Source organism: Lepidochelys kempii, chromosome 17 (assembly GCF_965140265.1).
Source record: "Lepidochelys kempii isolate rLepKem1 chromosome 17, rLepKem1.hap2, whole genome shotgun sequence".
NCBI classification, from domain to species: domain Eukaryota; kingdom Metazoa; phylum Chordata; order Testudines; family Cheloniidae; genus Lepidochelys; species Lepidochelys kempii.
Window position 1 is genome coordinate 1,899,760 of NC_133272.1, and position 17,681 is coordinate 1,917,440.

The 17,681-nt window shown below is 62.7% G+C and overlaps 1 protein-coding gene across 2 annotated transcripts in view; it reads right to left on the reverse strand.

Annotated features, from left to right (window-relative positions):
• Window positions 1–16,833, reverse strand: part of SEZ6 (seizure related 6 homolog) — a 73,268-nt gene extending 56,435 nt beyond the window's left edge. The window contains exon 1 of one of the 2 annotated variants that reach the window (XM_073315313.1): window positions 16,475–16,833. In XM_073315313.1, the coding sequence (XP_073171414.1) occupies window positions 16,475–16,547 (73 nt within the window). In that variant the 5' untranslated portion in view covers window positions 16,548–16,833. The remainder of the gene's footprint in view (window positions 1–16,474) is intronic. The other variant, XM_073315314.1, reaches the window with a different exon arrangement.
• Between the last annotated feature and the right edge of the window lie 848 nt (window positions 16,834–17,681).

Here is a 17,681-nt window from a genome sequence, read left to right on the forward strand (position 1 = left end):
CAGTGGATTGCGAGCGCGGCGAGCACTCCCCGGGGCCCCACTGTTTGCAAACACAGCGGCAAAGCAGGAGAGGGGAAGGGGGGCGCCCTGCAGCGTGGCCTGATGCAGAGAGACAGGCAGCGCTGAGCGCGGCTGGGGCTCCAGGGCGACTCTGCTCTGCCCGCCCCCCCACTTCACCAACCCTCGTCTGCCAAGGAGACCCGAGACCCCAGCTCTGGTGCTTCCATGCCACCCCATGCAACGGCCCTCCCTGGCCAGCCCCAGCCCAGCAGTCAGCTGGGGTTCCCTAGGGTCAAGATTTCCTTGGAGCCGAGGCCCGGCAGCTCTGCCATGCCTCCCATCCTGTACCTAGCCACGTGCGCCACCGGGGCTGGGTAATGCTGGGCACACCCCAGCACCTCCTGTCCCAGCGCTCGTGACTGCACTCCCCGGGGCCCTATGACACAGAGGGGCGGGGACATGTGCAGGGGCCCATGGGGCTCACCTGCAGGAGAAAGCTGTCTCCAGCCAGGGGCAAAGCAACCGTCCACAAGGCCAGTGGGCTGTCGAAAGAGCCCAGGTGGGTGGATGGAGAGAAACCAAAGATACCAGGGGCTGCAGAGTGGGAGCAGGCTGGCCAGGCACCATTCCCCCTCTGCCTGAGGGCACTCAGCTGCCACTCGCCCTCTGCCACGCAACAAGAGACCACAGTCGGTCACCAGCTGTGCCTAGCCTCCCTTCCACACAGCAGCCACCGCCCTGCCCTGCAAGGCCCATGCCCCCCCGAGGCGTGCCAGCGGGGCCCTGGAGCCGAGCGCACGGGGACATCACACAGCCGCGTGGCATGGCCCAGGGGGGTCTCACTCCACACAGTACGGCAGGTTAGAACCCCCCCCCCCGGTCCCAGCTGGGCCCATCCTTCTCCTCCAGTGCCTTGGCCCGCTCAGGCAGCTGGATCCAGGCTGGGTCCCCACCGAGGAGCGGGTGGAGCCCACCGGGGGTTTGTGCCACCCTCCACTTGCAGATGCTGCTGATTTACTCTAGGCTGGTCAAGAAGGCGATAGATCACTGCCAGCGCCTGCTGCGCCGCAGACCCTGAGCCGCCGGCTGGCAGCCAGAGGGGATCTCCGTGCAGACGTGGCAGCATTTGTGGGGTGCACAAGGGAAGGAGATGGGGGCAGAGTGGCTACGAGGAAGACTCTGGCGGGAGGGCAGGGCCATGTGATCACAGCCTCTGTCTGTGGAAGGGGGCCCTGCCCAAGCAGCCACAGGAGTGGAGAAAGCATTAGCGCCTCTGTGTAACATGCAAGGGAGACACTGCCAGCTCTGTGCCACCATGCCCTGGCGGTGCTGCAGGCTCCAACCGGCCAACCGCTGCCCCGTGGCCAGGCCTGGCCCAGCAGGGCTGAGGGGAGGGAGACGCTTGGTCAGGGTAGGAGGAAAGATGGGCCACGCGCTGGCAGGCCAGTGTTCGCGGGGAGCCCACCCAGGGCATGCCCAGCCTGGGGTTCGCTCACCCTGCCTCGCGAGCGCGTGTGGTGCTGTGGAGAGCCCGAGCTGGGCGACGCAGGGCCCTGGCCAGGCACAGCCCAGGAGCCCAGTGCGAGAAGTGAGGCCCAGCGCGCTCCCTGCCCAGCCAGGCACCCGCTGAGTTGGCACTTGGCTGCTGCCTCGTGGCGCGGAGACCAGGCTGGCCTTGGATGGGGAGATGGCGCATGGAGGGAGCAGGTCGCCATGGGAACGGCAGCCCAGGGATAATGCGCAGGGGGGCAGCGCACAGGGAGCCTCCAGAGGCAGCCAGCCTGGAGCCCCACCTGTACCCCAGCTCCAGGGGCAGCTCACCCCCTACCTGCCCACAGGGAGAGGAACCTGGCCCTGCTGGGTTGGCAGCGCCCCCAGGCGCGCGGCCAGCAGCTGCGATTCTGCAAGGGGCACGGTGCCCTCCATTGCCAGCACGTCAGGGGAGCTGGCAGTCAGCCAGCCTCGAGCTGGGCGCCTGGCTGCCTGCAGGGCACGTCAAGCTGCCGTCCCTGGCGGCTGGGGTAGGATCCAGCGCATGTCGCAACTGCAGACTCGCCCGCTCTTACCGCCTCGCCAGCCAGCAAGGACGAGAGCAAAGCCGTTTTGCCCTTTAGCAGGCTCCCCACCCCCCACCTCGGCTCTCTCTGTGACACTCACAATAATTGAAATCCAGTTGTGTTAAGCGTGCGAGATCTGCTTGTTCCCTTTCCATGTTCGGCTGCTCAGCTGTCCTCTTCCCCTGCAGCCGCGACTCCTTCGCCGCATGCGGTAAGTTACTCGCATGGCCTGGGAGTCAGAACCCAGCCTCCCCTGCCAGCACATCCAAGCCCCCCGCTCCACGGCCCCCCCCCGCAGAGTGCAGGAGGGGGGTTCCCTTTGCTCTCAGGAGGGGGCTGCAGAGCTAGGGGGACACCTGCCAGCCCCTGCCCCTGCTGCCAGGGGCCTGTAACCAGCACGGTAGGACTTGGCCCTCAGCACTAACTGGGATTTGGATGCTGTGCCCTTACTTGGCTTCAGGCAATTAAGAAGCGACCCCTGTCTTAAAGCAGAGACACGGGAGCTGGCAGAGCGAGGAGAGGCTCCCAGGTAGCTGGCATGGAGCAAGAGCCTGCCCTGACCAGCTCGGCACCCGGGAAGGGTTTGGGGCTCTGGGGGAGTCCATGCAGCTGCACGTTCCCTGCCTCTCCCTGTAGGCCCTTCCATCAGCCCGGTGCCCTTTCCCAGCACCATGGGGTGACCCAGTCCTTGGGGGGCAGCTCCAGAGCCCTGCTCAGCCACCCACAGGAGCCAGCAGGGGAAGGAAAAGACACACCCAGGGCCTGGCACCTCCATGGAGAGCTGGGGAAGCTGGGCTCGGTGGGCACCAGCCTGGTGTGCCATGGTGCACAGGGGCAGATTTGGGGCAGGGCATTCTGTGCTCGGGAAAGGAGATGAGACCACAGAACCAAACGCATTTCCCGTTCCAGCCTCAATCCGGAGTCTGAATCACTTGCCTACTGATTGCAAACACAGCACCCTGCGCAGTCCAGGATCCCCACTTTCTATTTGTATAGGACCTACATTAAAGGGCCACTCAGTCAGTTTGATTCTGGAGCCATTAAACACCCATATTCTGCAGGAGCCCTAGCAATAGATGTACACGTTAAAGTCATCTCTCCCCTCCCCTGGCATCCCTGTGCCCTCTGCTGCCCCCGAGCTGGCCCGGCAGGCTCCATCTGGCACCCGTGCTGTCTGAGCGTGCCTGGACGGGCAGCGCTGCCTTACAAGCAGCAGCTGCCAGAATCTTCGATATTTCATTTGCAAGTGGGGATTATCTATTCCTTGAGTTCAGGCAGACGCGTGCAAGGAGTTTTAAACGGATATTAGATCCCCGCATCTGGCGAACTCTCACCTTGGGGCGCTGCTGGAGTGTGGGCCAGAGCCCTACAACGGCAGAGCGGGAATGGGGGTGTTTCGCTTGGGACCCAGCAGCCCCACAGGCTCAGCTCAGTGCACCGGGGAACCAGACCCACGTTGGGATTCCCCCTGCCTGGTGTTGGCCCCTGGAAGCCTCCTCCCTTGCTGGCTAAAATCCCCTGACCTCCCGCGCCCTCCAGGATCAATTCAAGTCTGTTTTGGATTCAACTGAAAGCAAACGACGAGCAGGGACAAGACAGAAACGCCCCTGAAGTGCTCTTGGGAAGAGGACCTCATCTCGAAGGAACAACTGAATATGCAGAGTACACAGCACAGCTCTGCCCCCTCCTGCCACGCACCCCTTGCACCGGGAACACCAGAGATGGGCGAGTCCATGACAGACAGTGATTGCTCCTCACCCTTGGCCGCAAGGGGAGACTTGCTCAAGGTCATGCAGCCAGTCAGCGGCAGAGCACGAACACAGGCTCTCACCACCAGGGCACACTGCCTGCTGCAGGGACACTCGGTTTACAGCAGGTGCTCCTGGCTCCTAGACAAAGCCGCACGGCCAGCCAGTGGCTGGGAAGGCCTCGTCTACACTGACTTGGCCAGGCTGGGCCAAGGGACGCCATTCCCCGCTGCAGGCCCAGTCCGAGAGGCCGCGGAGAACCGAGGGAAGGAAGAGCAGCTGCATTTCGCCGAGCGCCTTCCCCTCGGCTGTCCAGCTCACCTCGCAGCTCTAGCCCAGGGCTTCCCGAAACACAGCACCTGGGCGGGCAGGAGGCAGCCCGGGCAGAGAAATCCTTATCACAGGCAGAGTGAGGGAAGAGGTCACCCAGCTACATCTGATCTTGAATTTCAACAATCTCACTCCATTTTCTCTGGGTCACAGCCATCTCGCTGCTGATTAATATTTTAAACCTTCAGCACATCTCATTACTGGATTTAAATTATATATGCCAGAATGCCCACTGGAACTTGCAGCATGTAGGCCGGGTCTTAATGCTCCTTCAGTGAGCCTGCAATTGAATGCAGCCTTAATCTAAACAAACAGAGACCTCGCCTGAGCCCCCAGCTGCTTTCCCGAGACCCACCCACCAGCCACGGGGGAGCTGCAGAGCGGGCGTTCTCACTTCCCAGGCACGGGGCCGGCGGTGTGACGAAGTGGGACTGTTCTTAATGTTTCCTCGGAATACTGTAGGGATGCCTCAGTTTCCCCTAGGCATCTCTTAAGTCTCTAGGTGGTGGGATAAGGGGGTGTAATTGTTGCAGAGCAAAAGGCCAGTGTATATAAATGGCCGACACTCGGTCTTCTGGCAACTGATGGCCTGGGCCCTTCCCCTGCGAGGTGAGAGCCAAAGGGTTGGAGAATAAAGGAATCAGCTGACCTCCTGGCCTGGAAAGGGACAAAGCCCAGAAGTGGAGGGGCTGGAGGGGGAATCAGTTTGGGGCTGTCTGGGGACATGGAGTGAAGTGCAGACATGGTTGTCTGGCTCACTGCCCCCCAAAATGGACCCGGCTGAGAGGTCCTGTTCTCTGTACCTACAAGCTCTGTTTTAGACCATGTTCCTGTCATCTAATAAACCTCTGTTTTACTGGCTGGCTGAGAGTCCCGTCTGTCTGCGGAGTTGGGGGGCAGGACCCTCTGGCTTCCCCAGGACCCCACCTGGGCAGACTCGCTGTGGGAAGCGCATGGAGGGGCAGAGGATGCTGAATGCTCCGAGGTCAGACCCAGGAAGGTAGAAGCTGTGCAAGCTTCTTGCCCTGGAGACAAGAGAGACTTCCCCAGAGTCCTGCCTGGCTTCATGGGGAGCAGTCCCAGAGCATCACCTGGGGACCCTGTGACAGCAGGTGCCCGGCCCCCCCCACCGCTTCACCTCAGTGTGCTGAGCAGAGAGTGGAGATGGGGGACTTGCTGCAGCTCGGGGACTGGGGACCCTTTCACTGCTAGCTCACCAGCTCCTCCTGCCCCAGCCGCTCCCCCAGAGCAGCATGGGGCGGCTGCCTGGGGGATCTGTACCAGCTCTCAGGATGCCCGGAGGAACAGGAAGGGCAAGGACCGAGTGAGTCCCTAGCTCCCAGCTGGCCAGGAGAAGAGGTCGCTCCGGGAGAGGAGCTGAGACATTCACAGGTGGTGGGGAACCTCACCTTGTTCCTGTTCTGCGGGACTGTAAGTCTGGGCCATTTCACCAGCACTGCGTGGACTGACCCCTTTGGAGCCCAGCCTCATGCGGAGAGCATGAGGCAATGGGCCGGAAGGAAAGGAGTGACTCCGTGTGATGGACCTCCCCAGGTGTCACCGGGAACTGGGCTATTGCTGAGCCCAGGCTGGTGAGACAGAGGGCTCAGCGGTACCCCAGCTCCAGGTTGCACCCTGGGGAAGCACATCACACTGTGCCAGGAACTGCCCCAGCCCTGGGCTCTGTGCACTTTGGGAGACGTGACAGGGGCAGGGGCGATGGGTTTGCTGTGATGGTACAGGAGATCCCTGCGTGGGGGGTTAGATCTGGCAGCCCTGGAGCAAGCTCTCCAACGCCCTGCGCTGGAATTGGGCCTGCTCAAATTTGTCTGGGCTGAGGGGTTTCAGAGGTGATGGAACAAGCCTCACCGTGCCTCCAGGGACAGACTGACAATATCCTGCATGTCCGAAGGAATTTAATTCAATAGAGTGCAGCATCTGAGGGGACCCTTGTATCAACAATGCAATTGTGTCTCTTAGTGTGGTGCTGGCTGGATGTACCTGTTCTAGGAGACTGGCTAATGCAATCTCTGACTGGATTAGGAACTTCAAAGGACTTTTGGGAACAATACCTCTGAAGTCAATTTCCACTTACAATCCTCCCCTTACAAGCTACCCCCAGGGGAGGAAAACCCATTGGCTACTAATTATCTGCACCTGGAAATCCAGCCCAGAGACCCTGACCTGTCTAAAGGGTGGACCTAACAGGTGATGAGTGGGCTAGTTCTGAGCTGAAGCTGCGATAAACTTGTAACCCCCACAAGGGACCCTTGGGAGGGGATTTGAACAGACGGCTCCATGTTAGGGGTGGGGGGATCTCCGGTAAGGTCATTAGCATGTGGGGAGGCTCTTTCGCTGTTGTAATATATTGTCTCTCTGGTACTTTTATCTTCAGAACAAAGCAGGCTTCACCGGAAGAGCAGCATGTACCTTCTAACTGTCGCAATTACACCTGCTACCTGTCTCCAAAGTGAAAGCCAGCCGGTGTCCTTGGGCAAACGATGCTGGGAAATACAGTGAAGGCAGAAAACTGCCCCGGTCAGCGGGTCTGCCCAGAGAGGCAACGGCCGGAGCGTGGGAAGCAAAGAGCAGGTGTCCTCGCCGATCCACTGAGGGGAAACACGAGTGCCACTCCCCCAGTCCATCCCCACTGCTGAGCAGTAGGGTTTAGACCACCTAAGAATTTTGCCTCAAGCTCCTATGCAATTTACTGTCAACTGGACAACTTCCCACTGCGTCCCCCACTCAGAGGGCTCATCGCATCTCCCCCTTCATCCTGACCCAGGTGACAACTGCACCCCCCCACCCATGTGTCGCTCTCATATGGGCTCCAGCCTACCGGCATAGTTAGCTGCCAGTCACTCGCCCCCCAGCGGGCAGGTGCCAATGGAGAAGGCCGGCAGGGACAACCTGCAGGATCCTTGCAATTTGCTTCCATCTGAAGGATTCTGGGTGGCTGCACCAGAGTATCAGGTGGCTGCTGTGTCCAGTGCTTAAAGGGCTTTGAGATCTCCCCGCAGAGGGGCTGGATGGAGGGCAGCTCATGGCTGCACGTGCAGAGGCCACTAGCCAAAGCCAGCTGCTGTCCATCCTGGGGTGAGCTGGGGAGCTCTGCCAAGGCCAGCAGAACATGCCAGGGGCCAGGCCCTTTGAGGGACCCCAACCAAGCTGCTGGGGCTGGCATGCAGCTCCACAGCTCATTGCAAGGGCTCCCTCGCTCGCTTTGCTCAGCCTGCCAGGGCTGGGGCCGCGAGCCCAGCTTCACTTCATTGCTTTTATTTCAGAAGCTCAGCAGTGAAGGCTGCCCAGGGACCCTTGCATGGTAAGTTTACGTGTCGGCTGCCTGTTACTCGAGAGGAATCCATTACCGCACTGTTTATAGGCAGCTTTCAAAGGCAATCTTTCAATTGTGTGCATTTAAAGAATTGATTGGAGGCTAAATTATCCTCTTCTCCTGGCTCCAGGAGAGGGAACTTTCTCCCCATCCATTACACCCAGGCTTGCCTCCAGCCCCGGCTCTGCGCTGGCCAGTGTGGCCTGGGCCCAGTGCTGGGGCCCTTGTGCCTCGTCTCACCCCCCTTAGGGAGGTGGGATGCCGTTAGCGCTGCTTTTGGAACTGGGGACAGAGGGGGAGTTCATGCTCCCACCACCTGCATCTCTCCCCACGGGAGAGCCAGACACCGGAGTGCAGGCCCAGACCGTGCCCTGGGGCCAGCAGTGCTGAAGAATCCCCGCAGGACCAGCCTACCTTGGCTCACCGAGCTTTCCCTGCATCGCTGCCGGTGGGAAGCCCCACAGTAACCAATGCCTAGAAAGGCAACCTCCACACCGGGCCCCCCTGCCACGGCCAGCCCCTAGCTCATCCGTCACACTGGTACAAGTGCCCTGAGCCCATGCTGCCCAGGGAGAACGGGGCCAGGGAGCCTGCTCTGGGGCCAGCAGCAATCCATAGAATGCTCTGGTTCCCCGACCCCATCCAGACTGGGGTCACCCCTCCAGGGGACCAGTGCAGGAGGTTCCAGGGCCTGTCCCCATAACGCACCAGCCTGGCTGTGCAACACCCTCTCCCAGGACCCTCCTTCGCAACTCCAGCTGCCGGATTGGGGTTGGCCGCCCTGCTGGTGTCTGTGCCCCTAATCCTTGTATCCAGCACTAACCCACCCTTGCAATCCCGGCCTGTGGCAGAGAGTCTCACAGGTTAACTGTGCACCAATCCCAGCTGGTCCACTCCTTCACCGTGCCCCACCCAAGCACTGTCTCTGTCCCCATGTGATCCTTGTGCTGACAGCGCAGACGCTCAGCGACACACTCCCCTGAGACTCAGAGGACCATCACGTATTCAACGAATTGCTGAGCCAGATGTTTGGCTCCTCTCCAGAGACCCTGGCTTCCCCAGCCCCTCCCAGACACGAGCAGCACCATTTCCAGCTCCTGCCACACAGACAGCCCTGCTCGCTTGGCAGGATGCCCCCCAGCGCCGCACCCTGCTCAGAGGGAGGGCACATGCCACAACTCACCCTCGGGGACGGGCCCGACCATGCCTCCCCATGTCTTGGGCATCTGTGTCCCTCCCCCATAAGGGCGCAGAGCAGGTGCTGCCGAGTCCATAGCGGCTCCGGCCAGGGCCAGCGGGGCTCCCGGGTCAGAGCTGGCTTTTGCCGACTGGCAGGGAGAGGCCAGCTGGGCTCTACCCTTCTCGCATGTCAGCATCGGTACCCCTGAGCCAGAGAAGGGGAGCGCTCGGCCCTGTGTGCTCTGGGAGGCACCGGCCTCACGCTCCCAGGGTGGGCTCTGCTCCAGGGCTCTCCAGGAACTGTGGCAGGGCCAGCAGGTCTGAGCCAGGGGTCACATTTCACTGGCGGCTGCCCCAGGTTGGACGCGATTCCTTCAGAGGCACAGGGTCCCGGTGGGCCGGAGAACAGCAAGGCCGGGCTAGAGCTGCCCACACTAGCCCAGACACGAGCAGCCTCAGATCCAGGCTGCAGATCAGAGATCCTGCTCATCCACCCGCCGGCTGTGCCCGCTGGCTACAGCACGGGCCAGGCCTGACCGTCTCCCGGGGACACTGGGAACCTCCTTACCGAGAGGAGCCTGGCTGGAGCAGGAGTCACCTGCTCCAGGATGCCCAGAAGGGGCAGCCTCTGTTGGAGCAGAATCCCAGCCAGGAAAGGTGCCTCAGGGACAGTGCAGGGGAGTGGGGGTGGGGGTTGCAGCACTGAGCTTATCCCTTCCTTTCCCATAAGCTTCTGATTTACAGCCACCCACAACCCCCTGCTAGCCCAGCCCTGGGCTCCCACCCCAGCTCTGCCGGTGCCCCTCAGTCCCGACCCACAGCCCCTGCTAGCCCAGCCCTGGGCTCCCACCCCAGCTCTGCCGGTGCCCCCAATCCCAGCCTGCAGCCCCCTGCACACCCAGCCTTCCCCTCCCCCCAAACTGATCCACCCTAATCCTCTGGGATTATTCAGCAGGCACCAATGGCCTTTCTGATGTAAGGAGCCTGTGGCCACCGTCAGCTCCGGGCCATCACCAGGGCACCCTGGGGTCAGAGTCTGACGGAAGCCACAGCCCAGCTGGTGCCCCAGACCCCACTCCAGGATAGAGCCTTGGCTCTATCCTGCTCCCGACCTGGCTGCCAGGGAGAGCGGTGAACGTGCCGGGGGAGGGGCAGGGAGAGAAGGACACAGTCCCTCTCCCTCCCCAGCCCTGGCAGACCAATCGGTGGGGGGACACTTGACCCCCTCCTCCATGCTCCCGCCACATGGTGCCTCTGCAGGCCCTGGGGCTGGCGTGTCACCACAATGGGGCAGCGTTTCTTGCCCTGCTCTCTGCTGGGGCAATGGCGCGGCCCTAGGCAAGCGAGCAGGAGGCCCTGAAGAGCAGCGCCTACCCCGAGGAGCAGCCCACACGAGTAGAGACACGGCCCGGGGGGGGCATCATTCAAACTCAGCACCGGCAGCTCCCAGCTTTGCTCCTCCTGTGCCAGCCTAGTGCCCCCTCAGCCCAGGCAAGGAGACGGCAGGGGGGACCCAGCAGCCGGTCACGGCCACGCTGCCGTGAAGCCAGCTCCAAGCGATGCATCACTTGGAGGGTGCTCCGTCCCCAGCGCGAGCCCCCTTGCTGAGTCCCAGTGCTTAATGTGCACCTCTTTCCTTACAAACTAGAGCAGTGCTCATCTCCCGCTGGGGCCGCAGCACAGGGAGGGGAGCAGGAGGGCTGCCTCCCTCTCCACTCCAATCCCACCCCCGTCCTGCTCGGGAAGAGGCTGTCAGCCCTGGAGCCGGGTGCGCCCTCCCTACCTTTCATCTGCTTGCTGCTCAGAAGAAACACACATGCAGAGTTTAATTAACTTTATTGATATTCAGAAATTAGGAGAATGACTAAAGGTAATTGCTCATTAAAAATCATTACACTGACACAGCAGGCAGAGTGAGGCAGCCTCCTGCCTTGCAATTATGGCAAGAGCGTTGCTGAGGCCTGCCCAGGCCCCCGCCGCCAGGCTGGCTCTGCACCGGTGCAGGATCTCGCTGGCTACAGGGAATGTGGTCGCAAGTGCTGAGCCGTGGAAATGGGGCACAGCTGAATGATCAGCCTGGCCTTTACCAGCTCCCCAGTGCCAGAGCACCACGGTGCCCCCAGCCTGGCCTCCTTCGCCACCACGCAAGAGAGGGGCCCAGAGAAGCTGGGCCAGGCCAGAGCAGGGAGCTGCAGGGCCTCTCCCCAGATCCCAGCCTTAGGGTGTGGGGAGCTGGCTCTAGCTTGGGGATGGTTCCAGTCTAGTCCATGCAGCACCATCCTCTTAGACCGCGCCCCAGGGACCAGCCTGGCCCGCTCCAAAGGAGAGATGGCCCCACTGCCGAGCCCAGAAGAGCGGGACGTGGCATCTCCTTGCTGGCACCTCACACAGCAGCTCCTCCCTCTCAGCTGGGAAAGGATTGAGGAACCATTTCCCCTCTGGCCATGCGGCATGGCTGAGCCTTCCACAGGCAGTAGCCACTGGCTGTAGGCGAGCTGGGCCAGAGCAGAGCACTAAGCTGGGGAGCCCAGGGTCAGAACAGGGATGCCAGGCGCCAGCCAGGTTCAGTGCTGGTCTCCCCAACCCCTCTGCAGCCCAGAGCATGCTGCACCCTTTACCCGCCAGGCTCCCAGTGTGGTGCAGGGAGAGTCCAACCTTCAGGGTGGTGGCTGGGGCAGCAGCATGGGCCCCCCTCCTAAGGCCCAGGAGTGGCAGCCAGAGCGCTCCCCAGTCCTGACCCTGGCTGCTGGGTTTAGCTGCATGGATGGGGGCTGGGCCACAGCTGGGATCATGCTGCTGAGGCCCCCCAGAGCAGCAGCTCTTGGCGTGGATTCCCACTGAACTGAATGGAGTGGGCGATGCCTCTCAGAGCAATTGGTTCAGGCTCTCTGCAGACACTGGCAGACCTTGCTGTGTCGGTTACATGCAGCACATGGGTTTGAGCTTTTCTCCACAACCACAAGAGCTTGTTATTTAAAAAAAGGAAGCGGAGGTCCTATGCTGCTCACCTGATCCAGAAGCTGGGGCCCTAGCCCTGTGGTCCCGGAGTCTTAAGCCAGCTTTGAAACCGCACTGATTCCCATGGAGGCGCTCCAGAGACACACCGGGACAGGCCTAACATTTCAATATTGACCCAGCCAAGAGCTTCAGATGGTTCTGAAACTCAGCCCATCTCCCCCATCCCCCCCAGCTGCTTGAGGAGGCAGATTTGAGGCACACAACTACGGATGGGAAAGGAATTAACCTCCCAGCTCCAGCGAACACTCCCCGGCTGCGAACTCCAGTGATGACGACATTCCCCCAGAACACCACCACGCAAAGCATTGTGGGCACCAGCTGCATGTCTGCCGGCCAGCAACGTTGACGCCTTCGCATTGCTTACAAGGCTGAATTACGGCCGACGACATATGGCGCTTTATGTAACTGCTCGATACGGCTTCTCCGTGCCCCTCCACTATGAACCACATTTGCACAATGCCTTGCCCTCCACCAGCGAGCTCTGCTGGGGCCGGGAGGCCCTGAACAATGCAAACAAGTCTTAAAGTGACAACGGAGCCCATCACCCATAAATCCGAGGGGAGAGATGTACTGTAACCGATCGTACTGCACTATGAAAATAGCTTGCTCTCTGCAAGCAATTACCCACCAAGCCAACGGAGCCCCGGCAGCTCCCTGCCATGCCGCTCGGGGTCGCTGGGAAACACAACAGCCCTCCAGAGATCAGCGGGATGGGAGTTAGAAATCGCAGCCCACGTTCCTGCCAGGACCTCAGCACCAGTCACCATCATTAAAAAAAAAAAAAAAGACCCTAAGAAGCCAGTGGGACCCAAATATCCCATTTCTACTCTTCGGAGGAGCTGCTCACAGCATATGCAGAGTGGGAACATCCCACGGTACAAACTCCATTAACTGGGCCCCACTAACAGAGCGCCCTCCAGGGCCCCTGCACTGAGTGGGGTGCACGGCATCCGGGCTGCGGGAAAGGCTGTACCAGCCCTGCTCTGGGCTGAACCATTAGCTAGCTGCTGCAGCCCTCGGGTGTTCGGCCCCGGGCCCAGCTCCTCAGCACAATTCCATCGGCGTCCACGTTCCCCCAGCCCCCGTTGTTTGAAGCGCCCCGGGGCCCGCCCCCCAGCCCTGCCAGTGATGCAGAGGAAGGTCCATCACTCACATACAAATCCTCCACAGGGGAGGTGCAAACACGCTCATCCGGCCCTCAGCAAGTTTAATTACAGCCTCCCGCAGCCTCAGCTAAACCACATATATTTGGAAAACTGTAATTTCCCTGCACTCGGTGTGCAGAGCGTTGCAGCCTGAAAGCCTAACCTCCCTCCCCCTGCCATCCAGCGGGCGCCGAGAACCTCCTTTCCGCTGAAATCCTCCTGCCTGACACGGAGGACTCCCCCTTAGAGCATCCGTCTCCCTCTCAGGGTGTCATTCCTATTACCATCTGGCTGCCTCCAGCCCAGCAAAGCAGAGATGGAGCAAACACGGCTGGCTCAGCTAAGGTGGGCTAGTTTTTCCCCAGGCATCTCCATTTCAGGGAGCGTTCAGGACATGCACCACCAGTTTTGGAAGGGGGAAAAAAAAAGAGTTTGACACTTAGCAGCTCATGTTCCCTCTACCTCCAGCACCCAAGGGAAGCTGGCTGCTGTTTGCTTTTCCTCCGGCTAGCTCGCAGCGACCTCTGGTTAACAAAGAGGTTCGCCTGGCAGTCACCCTCGCTCCCCAAGGATGGCCCACTGCTGCCCTCAGGCTCCCCTGCCTCCTCCCACCTGGACGCAGGAGCGTGAGGAGCCCGAGACACTCAGCTCCTTGGCCTGTAGCTTGCAATTAAAGCACCAGCAAAAAGCTTGACATGTTTTTCAAGATGGCTTCTGCATTTCCATGCAGGGAAGCACCGGAGCACTCTGAGTAATGCCAGCCTAATATCAGCCTAATAGGGGAGCATTTGGGGAGAATTATCGAGCCAAGGCTCTCTCTAGCAAACAAGTGTTCTGACTCATGTGCGCTATGAGATCAGTCCCTAAGCAAGGAGAGAAGCAAATCTCCAAGTCACAGAGAAATCAATCCAGAAATACCCAGAGCAATGAGCCTACAGGAGCACTGCAGATTTAAGGGCATGTCAGACAAAGTGGCAATTAAGGAAAACCCCAGGGGCCGTCAGCCCGCTGGAGATGCAGGCAGGGTGGGGGAGAGAGCCTTCCCAAGCAACTGGGAGAGCACGCTGCAGCCAGCATGAAGCAGGTCCAACCCCAGCAGCATTCTCCCATGGCCTCGGGTGCCCTCTGCTCTAGGCAGGGGCAGTGGGGAAACACGGGGCCAGCTCACCATTCGAGCCAGATGGTGTGGCTCACCACACGAACAAGGGCCTGATCCAGACCCCGTGGGGAGACTCTGATTGGTTCCCTGGGCTTTGGATCAGGCCCAGCGAGCTAGCAGTGTTTCCCTTGGTGAGCTACCCAGAGAGACATGACCATGTGCCACGACACTGGGGCAGTCTGTCGAAGGAAACAAGGCCTTCCTTCCTCCCTCGCCAAAACGGTGACTCCGGCCTCCCCAGCGACATCCGGCCCAGCGTGCGGCCGGCCCAGCGTGGCTCCCTGGGAAAGGAGCCCCGGCCAGGCCTCAGACTTGGGACCAGTCTAGCTCCTCGGAGAATCAGCAGTGAGCAACGCAGGGCGATTGGTAACCAGTCTATGGGTCTGCCTTCCCCACAGCGCTGCATGTCCATCCTCTGGAGAGGAGGCAGAGCCTGCGAGCAGAGAGGAGACGGGAGGGCGACTAGGACGCCTGGCGTTAATCAAGCTCTGTGTCCCCAGTGACATTTGCGATGGCCTGGGCTGTGCTTGGCCTCCTGGGACATGGAGCAAGGGGCCGTTGCAGCAGGATGGGGCAGATTCCCGCAGGATGGGGCCGTTGCAGCAGGATGGGGCAGATTCCCGCAGGATGGGGCAGATTCCCGCAGGCTTCTGATGCCCCAGAAGCACCACTGGCCCCCAAGGGCGTCACAGCAGTACCCAGGGGTGGGGTGGGGGCTGTCCCTTGCCCTAACCCTAGTGGGCATAAATGGATGTGAAAAGAAAAAAGCTAGGGAACATCTAAGCAGCAGGGGCAGCCCCGGGAGGCCCCCCCGAGGAAAAGGCTCCAGGGAAGGTGTATTACCTTTTGATCATCCCTAGCATGGGAGCTTGTGATTCTATTAATACCAGGGATTGGGAAGAGCCGGGCCAGGCACAGAACAGAGCCAGGCTTCCTCTCAATTAGCCGCTGCCTGGTGCGCCAGCCACCCAGCACTTGCCCAGGTTACTTACAGGGCCAGCTAAGCAGCCAGGCCAGGCAAACCGGCCCTTAGAGCGAGGGGCCCCACGAAGCAGCGCATGGGGGTGGCTCTGGGGGGCAAACAAGCATCTTAGGTCAGCGGCTGGTCCGTACAAAACACTACTGCGGGCTTCGCCCCCCCCGGCCCCGGGCCTGCGGCTGCCCTTGGGCTGAGGCGCACCCGGAGCTGTGGGGAGCGCAGAGCCGGAGCGCACCGGCCAGGGGCGCAGCAGGACCCGTCCTTCGGCGACAATCGAAGGAAGCCGACGCGAAGGAGGCGGCGAAGGGGGCAGCAGTGGGTGCCTGGCAGCCCGGCGGTTAGCAGAGGGCGGGCGGTATTGCGGGAACCGCGTCCAGAATCACTCGGCTTCCCCCCGGTCGCGGGAGGCTCGGTGTAAACCAGCTCCGTCCCTCCCCCGGGCAGGCTACTCCCGTTTGCAGAGCTACCAAAGCGCTTCAGCCAGCAGCGAGCGTCGAGCCGGGAGGGGTAACGGGGCGGCCAAAGGCAGAGCAGACTCACACGCGTTTACACGGGCAGCTCCAGTCATTCGGAGCGGGCCCTGTAGGGAACGGCGGGGCTGCTGGGGAGAGAGACTGGAAACCGATGGGCAGGGGCGCCGGGCCCGCCTCATCCCCCCACGGCTCGGGCCAGGGGGGTCGCAGCCGAGGCGGGACCCCGCGTAGGAATTACAGACCCTCGGCAACTGACGCCCAAAGGATCCGCTAAGCCCAGCCCCGCGCTCCGGCGGCTCCGTGCCCGAGACCTCCTGCCCCATGCACCCGGCGCCCGAGCGAGCCGCACACAGGCTGGCGGGCAGCGGGCTGCCAGAGCCGCTCCCCTGACGCCTCTTCCCGAGCCGGGCGCGGCTGCGTCCCGGTAGGGAGGCGAAGTCCCCCGCCCGCTCCCCACCCCAGAGCCCCGCGAGCGAGCTGGTGGGTCTAGCCCCCCAAACACGCCAGTCTCCGAACTTCCGCCGGGTCTGACCCGCCCCGCCAGGACCGGGGCCCCAGAGCCGGGCGTCCCCAGAGTGAAGCCCGGCCCGGTGCACGGACCCCAGCCCCGGCGCCCCCAGCCCGGGCCGGCTCCTCGGCAGCGCCCGGGCGGGATTAGTCCGGGCCAGGGGGCCCGGCTGCCCTGCCGCCGGGGAGCGGAGCGGCTGCTCCTGGCCAGCGGGCTCCGCGGGGCAGAGGCTTCCCGGGGAGCCCGGCAGCCGCGCTGACGGGAGAGCGCAACTTGGCAAAGTTTGGCGCAAGGCGCCGCGCTGGCCGGGAGCGGCCGGGCCCGGGGGGACCCCTCCGCCTCGGGCGGATCCGCAGCCCCGGCCGGGCCGGGCCGCGCCGCGCGGAGCCCCGAGCCCAGCGGCGGGCGCCAGGCAGCAGAGCCGGGGCTGGGACCGGCCGCCCGGGCTGCGGGGGACCCGGGGCGAGCCCCAGGCCGGCGGCCCGGGACGGGGGGCAGCGGGGCCCCGCGGAGAGTTGGGGCCGGGCGCGCAGCGAGCTCTTACCTCGAGCCTGGCCCTGGAGCAGCGCGGCGAGCAGCAGGCAGCCGGCGAGCCCAGCCCCCGGCGCGGCGCCCATGGCCGGTCGCTCGGCGCTGCAATCCGCGCTCCCCGCGCTCAGCTGCGGCGGAGGCAGCCGGGCGGCTCCGGTCCTGGCGCGGCGCCCGCACCCGGCGCTGCCCGTCAGCACCGCGGAGAGCGCCCGGCGTCGGCTCCGGCGAGCGGCTCCTACCGTAACGCTGCGAGTAGCGCGCCCCGCCAATCCTGCGGGGACGCCCGGCCGCCGCTCCGGGGGAGGGGGGCTGGTTCCTCCCCGCTGCGCCGGGCGGGGGCGGGGGCAGCGCGCCGGCCCCGGACCTGCCCCCCGGCGTCACAGGGCGCTGCCAGCCCCCGCGTCCCGCACACCCGGCAAAGTTGGCGGCGAGTTGCGGGGCGCACGCCCGGGCGGCGCGGGGGGGCTGCTGCGGACTCCCGCCGCGGGGTAACGCGGCCGGTCACTTGGCGCTGGGGAGACGCCGCGGCTGCAGGCAGCCGCCTCCGCCCCGAGCCCCGCGCCCGGCCCGAGCTGCCGGCCCGGGACAGGGATTTCAGCGTGCGACCGCAGAGAGCCGGGCTCCTTCGGGGGGGTCAGCCCTTCCCGGGCTCCCTGCCCGCCCCCGTCTCCTTCCTGCTGACCTGAGACCCGCACAAGGTTCATTGCTCTGGGTGCCAGTCAAGCAGATGGACGAGGATGGCCCCTCCCCCACCCATCCCTAAATAGTCTTTGTGTGGCTCCAAGGAGTTGGCCCAGGTGTCACTTTCTAGCCCGGAGGAAGGGCAGCCCCGTGCATGGCCCCCCCTCGCCCCCATCTGTCAGCCCTGCCTTCTCCTGGGGCAAAACCAGCCGCCGGGCCCGCCCCTGGAGAGCCAGGGGATTGAATGTTTACTCGATTCAGGGACAGCCTGGGTCCGGCCTCTTGGCCCCGGCTGGGGCTTTCTGCTCTCTCCCAGTGAATGCTGGCCTCCTGCTGTGGGGAGAGCAGGGATGTGAAAGGGACAGAAGGAACTGCGGGCAGCAGACAGATGGCCTTTGGAGTTAGCCCAGAGCTGCTCCGGGCTGCTAGCTGGACATTTTTGAATGTAGTAAATAAAATCATTAAAATCAAGAGCCAGCTGTTTGTTTAAGGAAATACCCCCTTAGTCAGAGTCCAGCCGGCCTTGTCTTTGTGCAGGC